At 44.6% G+C, this 12,959-nt stretch overlaps 1 protein-coding gene across 1 annotated transcript in view; it reads left to right on the top strand.

Moving 5' to 3' along the window:
• The window catches only part of LOC137360155 (deleted in malignant brain tumors 1 protein-like), a 39,661-nt gene extending 31,735 nt beyond the window's left edge, over positions 1-7,926 (top strand). The window contains exons 10-11 of the mRNA XM_068025704.1: positions 7,462-7,584; positions 7,889-7,926. Coding sequence (XP_067881805.1) covers positions 7,462-7,584; positions 7,889-7,926 — 161 coding nt within the window. The remainder of the gene's footprint in view (positions 1-7,461; positions 7,585-7,888) is intronic.
• Positions 7,927-12,959: the final 5,033 nt, after the last annotated feature.

Here is a 12,959-nt window from a genome sequence, read left to right as displayed (position 1 = left end):
GTATACTCCCTTGCCTTGTTAGTCCTCCCAAAGTGTATCACCTCACACTTCTTTGGATTAAAGTCCATTTGCTACTCCCTCGCCCATCTTACCAGCCCATCTATATCGTCCTGCAATCTAAGGCTTTCCTCCTCACTGTTTATGACACCAGTAGTGTTCGTGTCATCTGCGGTCTTCCTGACATACCTCCTATATCCACGTCTAAATCATTAATGTACATTACAAACAGTAATGGCCCCAGCACCGATCCCTGCAGTACACCACTGGTCCCTGGCTTCCAATCGCAAAAATAACCCTTGACCGTCACCCTCTGCCTCCGGCACGAAGCCAACTTTGGATCCAATTTTCCAAATTGCCCTGGATCCCATGGGCTCTTACCTTCGAAAAGGAAATAGGAGAGATCAGGGCCAACATATTCCCGTAAAGTTGAGGGGTAGGAGCAACAAGTCCAAGGGAACCCTGGATGTCAAGGGTTATGGAGGATTAGATAAGGAATAAAAAGGAGGTTTATGACAGATTCAGAGCGCTGAAAATAGCGCAAGCCCTAAAAAAGTATAGAAAGCACAGGCCGTACTTAAAAAATGACTTTGGAGAGCGAAGAGGGGGCATGCAAAAACACTTGTGAGCAAGATAAAGGACAATACCAAGGAGTTTTTAAAGTATATTCATGGAAAGAGGATAACCAGGGAAAGAGTAGGGCCGATTAGGGACCAAAGTAGCCATCTGTGTGGAGCCGGATGACATAGATTAGGTTTTAAATTATTACTTTTCATCTGTGTTCACCATGGAGATGGATGATGTTGGTGTAGAGATCAGGGAAGGGAATTGTGATATACTTGAATAAATTAACATTGAAAGGTAGGAAGTATTAGATGTTTCAGTGGGCTTAAAATGGATAAATCCTCAGGCCCAGATGAGATAGCTTAGTTTAGAAATACAGCACTGAAACAGGCCCTTCGGCCCACCAAGTCTGTGCCGACCATCAACCACCCATTTATACTAATCCTACACTAATTTCATATTCCTACCACATACACACCTGTCCCTATATTTCCCAGCCACCTACCTAAACTAGGAGCAATTTACAATGGCCAATTTACCTGTCAACCTGAAATTCTTTGGCATGTGGGAGGAAACCGGAGCACCCAGAGGAATCACACGCTGACACAGGGAGCACTTGCAAACTCCACGCAGGCAGTACGCAGAATTGAACCCGGGTTGCTGCGGTGCTAACCACTGCGCCACAGTACTGCCCTGGGAGGATGTGCCACATACTGTTACGTGAGACAAGGGAAGAGATAGCAGGGGCTTTGACACAGATTTTCAAATCCTGTCTGATCACAGGAGATGTACCAGAGGACTGAGGACAGTGAATGTGGTACCATTATTCAAGAGGGGTAGCAGGGATAAACCAGATAATTACTGGTTGGTGAATCTAACATCAGTGGTACGGAAACTATTGGAAAAAATCCTGAGGAACAAGATTAATCTCCACTTGGACAGGCAGGCATTAATCGGGGAACTCAGCATGGCTTTGTCAGGGGGAGATCGTTTCTAACAAACTTGATTGAATTTGTCCCCAGTCTGCTGCAGGTAAATATATGAGAATGCAAAAAAAATAGATACATAGACTTATCCGAAAATATGCACAACAAAACTACTCTGCATTCACAATACCTGGCTTTGTCTCTTTACTATCGGCATCTCTGTGATTTGGATGTGTTCGCAGATAATTTACTGTTAAACGCTCGTGGTTTGCAACTAAACTTTAATCTCCCTACTCTTCATCTGACAGGTTCTGTCACTGGTGGCAAGGGTTCACCGGCTGGTTTATACCAAGCAATTTATGAAGAGATTGAGAATATTCCACCTGGCAAGGATTCCTATCAGATCCGGCGTTCAGGTCTGTGTTTTATATTTCAGACCGAATTTTGTCCAGACAAATGTCACTTCCACTTAAATACCCCATTTTAATGGTCAGTTTACTGACTGAACACTGTCAGAAATCCGTTCACTATCACCCTGTGAAGGTGGCCTATCACAGTGCGAGTGTGTCTATATCAGTGTGTATAGTAAGATGAGCAATGGGTTTGGGAAGATTCCCACCCATCGCGAATGGTTAAAGAACGTTATTTCAGTTTGTTTGTAACTTTCATGTAATTGTATTCCATTTAAACTAGACCATAAATAATCACTGCTCTCAGGAGGAGACAGTCACATTGACTCAGATTTTATTTCTCGAGGTGACTGGATTTCTGGATCAGAAACACGTTCCCATCAGGAACTCCTTACCTGAAATCAGTGGTTTCTACAAAAAAACTTATTCTGACACTTTGTATTCTGAAGCTTAACATGATATCTACAAATTCCACTTCATGATACTGGGGCAACAACACTAGAAAATCGATGAAAGCTTTGTCCTGTGATATATTTAGGGAGCGATTTAACCATTGAGATAAATTTCTGAGGTTACAACAAAACACACAAAGACGATTTCCCTGGTAGATAAATGAGAATCCTAAACGATTCAATAAGTATATTAAGAGTAAATGGGTAGCTAGGGAGAGAGTAGGCTCCCCTTAAGGATCAGTGTGGTAATCGATGTGTGGAGCCACGGGAAATGGGGTAGGTCGTAAATGAATACTTTTCGTCTGTATTTACCGTGCAGAACGTCACGGAAGCTAATGCGTTCAAGGGAGGGACCAGCGATATCCTGGAGCATATCAACATTACAAGGGAGGAGGTGTTGGAGGTTTTGAAGCACATTAAGTTGGATAAATCTCCGGGGCCTGACCAGGTGTATCCTAGGAGGCTATGGGAAGAGATTGCTGGGACCTGGCAGAGAGTTTTGTATCATCATTAGCAACGGGTGAGGTACAGGAAGACTGGAGGAGAGCTAATGTTGTGCCTTTATTTAAGAAGGGTAGCAGGAATAAGCCAGGGAACTACAGGCCGGTGAGCATTACATCAGTGGTGAGAAATGTATTGGAAGGGATTCTGAGAGACAGAATTTATATGCATTTGGAAAGGCAAGGTCTGATTAGGGATAGTCAGCATGGCTTTCTGCGTGGGAAAACATATCTTACGAATTTGATTGAGTTTTTTGAGGAGGTGACCAAGAGGATTGACGAGGGCAGGGCGGTGGACGTTGTCTACATGGACTTTAGCAAGGCTTTTGACAAGGTCCTGCATGGTAGGTTGTTCCGGAAGGTTCGAACACATGGGATCCAGGGTGTGGTAGCACATTGGATACAAAATTGGCTTAGTGATAGGAGGCAGAGGGTGGTAGTGGATTGTTGTTCTTCAGATTGGAGGCCTGTGACCAGTGGTGCGCCGCAGGGATCGGTGCTGGGCCTTCTGTTGTCTGTCATACATATTGGTGACTTGGATGAGAATGCAGGGGGCATGATTAGTAAGTTTGCAGATGATACCAAAATTGGTGGTATAGTGGACAGTGAAGAAGGTTATCTAAAGCTACAACAGGATATAGATCAACTGGAAAAGTGAGCAAGGGATTGGCAAATGGTATATTTAACGCAGGCAAGTGCGAAATGATGCATTTTGGAAAGTTGAACCAGGGAAGGAGATAAACAGTGAATGGCAGGGCCCTGGGAGTGTTGTTGAGCAGAGAGACCTTGGGGTGCATGTACATAGTTCTCTGAAAGTAGCAATACAGTTAGACAGGGTGGTGAAGAAGGCGAATGGCATGCTTGCCTTCATCGGCCGAGGCATTGAGTACAAAAGTTGGGACGTCATGTTACAGTTGTACATAACGTTGGTTAGGCTGCACTAGGAGTACTGTGTGCAGTTCTGGTCGCTGCACTACAGGGAAGATGTGATTAAGCTAGAGAGGGTTCAGAAAAGATTCACAAAGCTGTTGCCTGGCTTGGAGCGCTTGATTAATAAAGAGAGATTGGATAGGCTGGGTCTGTTTTCCCTGGACCGAAGGAGACTGAGAGGGGACATGATAGAGGTATATAAAATGATGAGAGGCATAGATAGGTTAACTGGCCAGAGTCTGTTTCCCATGTTAAGGGTGACTAAAACTATAGGGCATTGATTTAAGGTGAGAGGGAGGAGGTTTAAAGGGGATAAAATTTTTCACACAAGGAATAGTGTTTATCTGGAATGAGCTGCCAGAGGAGGTGGTGGAGAGTGTAACAGTAGTAACATTTAAGAGGCATCTGGACAGGTACTTGAATGAGCAAGGCATAGAGGGATGTGGAATTAATACAGGCAGGGGGAATAGTATAGATAGGCATTATGGTGGGTATGGACGCTGTGGGCCGAAGGGCCTGTTTCTATGCTGTGCGACTCTATGACTCGAATTTCAAATCCGTTATTGCCCTCCTTGCACACTTTTCTACCCCATTATCCGGGGTGGGGCTCGGTTTTGGAGCCCCACCACCTGCCGTTTGAGACTCTGAAAGGGAAAGAGACAGGGTGGAGGGATTTTGGATTAAGAAACTGTGCTCACTGACTATGTTTTACACTATTGTCTCTGCTCTGATGTCTGAAATCTGACCGACCGGCTGTACTGCGTATTGTTTTAACGGCTCGCTGTATGAGCCAACATTTAAGGTCCAACCCTAGTTGCTCTTGAACCACTGCAGTCCCTGTGATGAATTTTCCACAATCACGTCAGATACAAAGTCCCAGGACATTGTCACCAGATGATGACGGTATTATGTTATTTATTCGAACGTGCCAATCAATCTCTCCAATAACCATCCATGTTTGTGTTTAACAGTTACTGATTCCATTGAGTCCCTCAATCAGATTGAATATTACACCAGTTACAGTTTGGGTGACACGGATCCTGGATCAGAATATCCTGAAGGGAACATCTCTAGAATTCGGGGTGGGTACATTTTTACTTGTTACCATCACGTTTTTTAACCCATCACTCTGTCTGATATCTAAAATCAACAATTAAATCAATCAGAACTCACTCGCCCGAAAATGATGCTGCTGAAGACATGGAGATTTGCTGAGTGAGTTTAGTTTAAAAAAATGGAGAAATAATTTGGATTTCTACAAAATCATCCCGATTGTATCCAGTAGTATAATGGAATTAAACTTTCAGTTCATGATGTTTTTCTGACACTGTTGTCTTGGCGGTGCAATGTGAAATTTGCGTGTATGTTGGATGGGTGATTCGATGGGATACACGTGACTTTTAAATGGAGGGCAGCATTTTGTTCCACAGTGACCACAGTCTGGGAGTGAAAATGCCGCTGGATAGCGGTGCAAAGGAAACCTGACGTCCTTACACAGTTAGGTGATATTCCCCGAGTCGACCGAGCTCGTGGGTGGAGGCTCCACTTTAAGATGCTGGGCAGATAACGGAGCAAAGAAAACAGGAAATTCATGGCAATTTTCCAAACTATTCACAATTTAGTGAAAGGCGGGCGAGACTAAAAGTTTCAGAGACTCGCCATCGATAACCAAGGTGAAGTTCAGAGGAAGGTAAGTTTTGGTTGTGAAAAGCATTGTGGCACTGGAGGGAAGGGGAGAGATATTGAATCACGGTACTGGCAATCTGGAGGCTGACCGATCTTGGCGATCACAACAGAGGTATTCAGAATGAGCATCCTCTCTGACTTATAAGATAGGTATATAAAATGAAAACAATGAAGGGCTTGAGAAGTGAGAGCAGCAATTTGCAATAGGTGTCATCCACTCCTGTTTTGAGATCTCCCATTGTGGAGGAGCATCAGAGATGGAGAGAACAGCAGTCCCCAAGGGTTGGTCTGCTGCACCCAGAGAGGGACAGGAATCGTGAGGCTGGAACAGAGTGTGGATTAGCAGGGCAGCACAGTAGCACGCAAGCAGCTTCTTGAGTGCAGATGATGCTACCCACGAGTGGGTTTACCATCACAGGCTCTGCTTCCTGCAAATGTCAGAGCAGCAGTGTCACTGAAGATTATGCCTTACCAGGGAGGTGGTCACTGAGCTGGAGGAGGATCTGATGGAGGAGGATCTGAACCAATGAGTGGGGGCACCCCTCCTCCAATTTCATTTTCATATTGTGTGACATTTAAGGCTGTCAGCTTAATGTTAGGCACTGCACTCACCTTGCCATACTACATCAGGGCATTGATCCTGTTCCTGCACTGAAGCCTCTTACATGGGACTACCTCACGTCTGCTCAACTCCTCCTCAATCTCCTGCCAGGCCCTGCCTGCCAGCCTAGCCGGCCTCCTCCACCCGTTCCGATGGGAAAAGCGCTTCCCTCCTGCCATTGCCGCTTGGAGGAACACGTACAGGGAGACATGAGAAAACATGGGCTCCACCCTTGCTCTGACTGCTGCCATCTTACAAACAGACCAGTTGTCAGTCCTCCCACCCAATGTCCCACAGTGCTCCTGTCTTTCAATCGATTGCTGGCTGCCGTTTAAAATATATGACGGGCCTATGATGACTCAACTGCCGCGGCACGACATGGTCCTACCATTCTTCAGCGTCAAATCTCATTCCAGCTGAAGATCACAGTCAAACCTGGCAAGCCTGAGTAGATTGGCGTCTAACAATATCATTCTAAATATTCAGTGTTACCATGTGATTTTTGTGAAAATCATTATTTCCTCTCAGGTCTGGTCCCCGGTGATTATGATGATGTTCAGACTGGAGCCATTGACACTCAGGATGGTCACTTGTTGCTGGACAGTGTTCCTGATGATCTCTTCACACTGACAAGTGCCGGCGGTGATCTCTCCACTCTCAGTGAGTTAAACTCCCACAGTCACCATCTCTCTGTTTCTACTTTGAATTTCATTCCAATCGGCGATCTCACAGACTGCTGATTGATTTAAATTCATGTTGTGATTAAAGCAAATTAGTCTCCTCAATGGGGCGGCACAATGGTGCAGTGGTTAGCACCGCAGCCACAGCTCCAACAACCCGGGTTCAATTCTGGGTACTGTCTGTGTGGCGTTTGCAAGTTTTCCTTGTGTCTGCGTGGGTTTTCTCCGGGTGCTCCGGTTTCCTCCCACAGCCAAAAGACTTGCAGGCTGGTCGGTAAATTGGCCATTATAAATTGCTCCTAGTATGGGTAGGTGGTAGGGAAATATAGGGACAAGTGGGGATGTGGTAGAAATATGGGATTAGTGTAGGATTAGTCGAAAATGGGTGGTTGATGGTGGGCCAAAGGGCTTGTTTCAGTGCTGTATCTCTGAACAAAAGTAAATGCTGGACTTATTTTAGAAAATACATCCTGACGTTATCTCTGTTATGAACACATTCACTGGAAATCCTTCAGGTGCTCAATCTAAACACCCTGATTCGGGCTCAGCAGATCCACTTCATCTGCTATCACCCAGCGGGAAAATAACAACACTGTGAATGGAGCTGGAAACCATTCAAATTCCAGTCCCCATCACCTCATTGACACTTATACAGATGACCCGCACTGAACTCACTTTTAGTTCAATAATTAATCCATCATCTTTCTCTCCATAGTATACAACTCCCAGACCCGCACTGAAACAGCTTTGCTGGTTCCCTCCAATCCTGAAAACAATGTGGATGTTCACTGTGACACGTTCACAGCAGCAGACATTCCACCAATGACGGGCAGTGACTGTGCGGTTCAACATCTTACATCTGCATAAACCCGGTAAGACCAATGCTGTATTATTTGTTCCATTTATTTGTGCTGACAGTGTACAGTCCCGGCTGGTTCTTATATTAATATGATAATGAATGGCGTCTTCAGCAGTCAGTGATTCTAAAGTATCGCAGAGAACATTCTGTGTACTTACTATTGAAATAGGAGGATTATTGAAACATCAATATTCTGAGTAGAGAACATCGACTGTATTTGATGTGTTTATTTGATGGTTGGCATTGCTGTAACCCTCTCAAGTCGTTTCTGTTATCCTTTCAGCTGAAAAGTCAGCCTCAAATCCAGCAAATGATGTCTAAAGGTGTATCACAGACCGGTGGAAAATATTCTGTGTTAAATCTGAAACAATGGCATGAACATTTCCAACAGTGTGAACATGCTGAATGTGCTTTACTTCACGATATAAGCATCACTTTGCGTTCATCAGTCACCAGATTACTTGGTGTTGGAATAACAAGATTTGGCTTTTCTCCATATTTTCTCTGAAAGTGTGCGTAATCTGTTTACTTAAAATACCAAACAGAATTGATTTCGGATCATTTCTCTGTCTGTACAAATACTGAGATACATTCCTCCACATGTAATTACCAACACTGACACAGAGATTAAATCCATTGCTTATCAATAAAGAGTTGGTATGAAATTCGTTCTGTAACCGTTTCACATGTTCATATCCTATTAAAGAATGTTTAGAATACGTCTGTCGAAGAATAAATGGTCTGTCTCTTTTATCTGCATTTATTGTATCGGCTTCCTCCACCGCCATCTACTCGATGTGGACAAATTACTGCAGTTTATAATGTAAGTGTTGATGTACAATGGAAATAATGCAAAATTAATAAAAACATTGATTCCATGTTTTAGCTGTAATGTGTGTCTTTGTCAATATTAATTCCAATATTATGATTCAAGTTCTAAATATACACCAATTCCTAGATACAATACAATGTCGTTTTACTGTGCTGCACTATCCCGGAGTATGGCGGTAGAGCAGGAGAATCTGATCAGAAATTAATGTGTTTTTGCAATTTAATTCTAAGTATTTTAGTTCGTCATCAGTGGTGTGCAATTGTTACTCAGTCGGGAGAACGACTACATCGTGCTGACTCTCCAGCTGATGGTGATTTTTGTTTTTGGTCGGCTGACTGAAACACCTGTAACCACCAGCAGAGGGCGAGCATTATTAGACTTGAAATCAGATAATGCTGGAAACACTGAGCAGGTCTGGTATCATCTGTGGAGAGAGAAACAGCACCAGCTTTGCACGTTAATGCGATTTCTTCAGAACCATGTAATGATTGAGATTATTACTTTTAGCAAAGACAGAACCAGGGAAAAGCGGCATCGTGGCGCAGTGGTGAGCACCGCAGCCTCACTGCTCCAGGGACCCGGGTTCGATTCCGGGTACTGCCTGTGTGGAGTTTGCAAGTTCTCCCTGTGTCTGCGTGGGTTTCCTCCGGGTGCTCCGGTTTCCTCCCACAAGCCAAAAGACTTGCAGGTTGATAGGTAAATTGGCCATTATAAATTGTCACTAGTATAGGTAGGTGGTAGAGAAATATAGGGACAGGTGGGGATGTTTGGTAGGTATATGCGATTAGTGTAGGATTAGTATAAATGGGTCGTTGATGTTCAGCACAGACTCGGTGGGCCGAAGGGCCTGTTTCAGTGCTGTATCTCTAATCTAAATCTAATCTAAGGAGGCATGGAGGGAATAAAATAATTAAGGTTTATGTTAATATGGAGGCAGGTATGATTAAATGAATCCTGTCGCCTTTACTCTCTCTGATCCATGTCCCTGTGATCTGCAACACTTCATTCTCTCAACCATGACATTGTCATTAAACCTGCTGACAATGGGATCTCTGTTGTTGTTTTCTGAAAAGAACCTTGGGGAGCCTAAGCTCTAACTCTCTGGCGTATCTTCCCAATTTCCCTGGACCATGATCACACCAGCGAACATCAAGTCATCCTTTCGCATGCTATCACTGCACATGGAGAGTGGACCTGCGTGAGAAGGGCAGCGGCGGCATGAGATAAAAAGCTGTGGCAGAGAATCCCTTCTACCTCTCTCCACCTGTCAGAGCTGAGGTGTGTCATCTCAGAAAAACAGGTAGGTGATTGGTGGGTATCTCATCCGTGCCTGTTTTGATTAGCCAAGTGGTTTAAATGATGAGACGTGATTACAGATGATGAGTACAGTTAAGAAATTCACATTTAAAGTATTTAACATCCAAATTAATTAATTAGAATAGAGATAGCTGGGGAGGCGATGTGTTGTAGCTGTATTATGTGGGAGCTGGTGGACACTAGTGCGATCCACGGTGACCACATCTGTAACAAGTGTTGGCTGCTCGAGGACATTCGGCTCAGAGTTGATGAGCTGGAGTCCGAGTTGCGGACAATGTGACACAGCAGGGAGGGTTAGAGTTACCTGGACACTGTGCTTCCGGAGACAGTCGCGCCCCTTATATTAATTACATCAACTTTGGACTGCAGTTAGGGACAGGAGGGTGTGACTGCGAGTGAGGCAAGTATGGGGATCTAGAATTTAGCTTTGGAGGAGACATATCCAATAGTTATGAGGCTCCTGCTCCCAGTGTGGACGAAGGCACAGGCTGAAGGGAGGATGAGCGAACTGACCACAGCACCATGGTTCAGAGCGCCATTCAAGTGGGTAAGAAAAGAGAAATGTACAAATAGGGGTTAGGATAGTTAGGGGAATAGGTACTGTTCTCTGCAGCAAAGATAGAGAGTCCCGAAGGCTGTGTTGCCTACCTGGTGCCAAGGTTGAGGAGACCTCTTCTTGGCTTCAGACGAACTTGGAATGGAAGGGGAAGGATCCAGTTATTGTAGCCCATGTAGGTACCAACGACAGAGGAAGGATTCGGAAAGAGGTTCCGCTGAGGGACTATGAGCAGCTCGTGCTAAATTAAAAAGCAGAACCACAAAGTCAATAATCTCCGCAATACTACCTGAGCCACGTGGAAAATAGCGCAGGATAAATAAGATTACAGAGGTAAATGCATGGCTCAAAGATTGGTGTGGAAGAAATGGGTTCCGATTCATGGTGCTCTGGTACCAGTTCTAGGGAAGGAGAGAGTTGTTCCGTTGGGACGGGGTTCATTTGAACAATGCTGGGACCAGTGTCCTGCCCATATGCCCATACGTATAACTAGGGTTGTAGATTCGATTTCAAACTAATTAGTGCGGGGGACGGGGGTGGGGGGTTTCAATTCAAGGGAAGTTTTAAAAACAATCAAAAGGAAATGAGAGATCAGAGATGCAGGGTAGTGAAGAGGTGAACAGTAATCAAAGTGTGACAGGAAGGAGCAGAAAATATAAGCAAAATATTGCAGCAGAAATTAGAACCAAAATGAGTAGTAATGGGAAAAAAGTCTAAGCTTAAGGCTCTTTATCTGAATGGACGCAGCATCTACAACAAGATAGATGATTTGCCAGCACAAATAGAAATAAATGAATGTGATTTGAGAGAAATCACAGAGAGATGGTTGCAGACTGACCAAGACTTGGAATTCAAAATTCAAGGATATCTGACATTCGGGGAAAAAAGGCAAAATTGGAACTTTGTTAATAAAGGAAGGTATCAGTGCGATATCCTGGGCTTGTTGATGCTTATTCACACTGAACCAGCTCGGCATGGTGATCAGTATTCTGGGCTGGTTGACCCATTTCCACACTGTACCAGCTCAGCATGGTGATCAGTATTCTGGGATGGTTGACCAATATTCACACTGTACCAGCTCGGCATAGTGATCAGAATGCTGGGCTGTTTGACCCATATCCACACTGCACTAGCTCGACATGGTGCTCAATATCATGGGATGGCTGACCCATATTCACATTGTACCAGTTCGGCATGTGATCAGTATCCTGGGCTGGTTGACCCATATTCACACTGTACCAGCTCGGCATAGTGATCAGTATCCTGGGCTGGTTGACCCATATTCACACTGTACCAGCTCGGCATAGTGATCAGTATCCTGGGTATGGTTGACCCATATTCACATTGTACCAGCTCTGCATGTGATCAGTATCCTGGGCTGGTTGACCCATGTTAACACTGTACCAGCTCGGCATGGTGATCAGTATCCAATACTGGTTGACCCATGTACACACTGTACTAGCGCAGCATGGTGATCAGTATCCTGGGCTGGTTGACCCATATACACACTGTACCAGCTCAGCATGGTGATCAGTATGCTGGGATGGTTGAGCCATATTCACACTGCACCAGCTTGACATGGTGATCAGTATCCTGGGCTGGGTGACCCATATAAACACTGTACCAGCTCAGCATGGCGTTCAGTATGCTGGGATGGTTCACCAATATTCACACTGTACCAGGTCGACATGGTGATCAGTATCCTGGGCTGGTTGACCCATATGCACACTGTACCAGCTCAGCATGGTGATCAGTATGCTGGGATGGTTGACCAATATTCACACTGTACCACCTCGGCATAGTGATCAATATCCTGGGCTGGTTGACCCATATTCACACTGCACCAGCTCGACATGGTGAACAGTATCCTGGGTTGGTTGACCCATATTCACACTGCCCCAGCTTGACTGGGCGATCAGCATCCTGAGCTCGTTCAAGCATATTCACATTGTACCAGCTCGGCATGGTGATCATCTTCAGTCAGTCCATAAGAATGACCCCGAGCTTCCGGTTGCTGGTCATTTCAGTACACCACCCCTGCCCTCATGCTCACATCTCAGTCCTGGGATTGCTGCAGTGTTCCAGCGAACATCAACACAAGAACATCGTGGAACAACATCTCATTTACCTATTCGGCACACTGCAGCCTGACGGCTTGAACACGGAGTTAAATCATTTCAGAGCATGACGCCCCCCTTTGTATTTTTGGTTATATTTTCTTTTGTTTTCTTTTTCCTTTTTTATTTGTTTACTTTATTTTAGGTTTTTCAGTTTGTTTCTACTATGCTTACCTACTGTTTTTTAATGTGAGTGACTGGAGTGCGTTCTGCTCAACAGTCAATTCTCACCCTCTTTGTCCTCACGCTTTGTATGTCAGCACACCATTAGCACATTATTTGCCTTTGTTCCATGACAATATGGTCAATTAGTCTCTGACCCTGTCCTATCAACACCTTCTCCTTTGTTATCTCTTGCCCACCCCGTTTTAGTTGCTTAAAACCTTTTACATTTCTAATATCTGTCAGTTCTGAAAATCGGTCACTGACCTGAAACAATAACGCTGCTTCTCACTGCTGTCAGGCCCACTGAGTATTTCCAGAATTTCTTGTTTTTATTTCAGATTTCCAGCATCTGATGCATTTTGCTTTT

The sequence above is a fragment of the Heterodontus francisci genome, unplaced genomic scaffold (assembly GCF_036365525.1).
Source record: "Heterodontus francisci isolate sHetFra1 unplaced genomic scaffold, sHetFra1.hap1 HAP1_SCAFFOLD_216, whole genome shotgun sequence".
Classification (NCBI taxonomy): domain Eukaryota; kingdom Metazoa; phylum Chordata; class Chondrichthyes; order Heterodontiformes; family Heterodontidae; genus Heterodontus; species Heterodontus francisci.
This window is presented reverse-complemented; position numbering and strand designations above follow the sequence as displayed.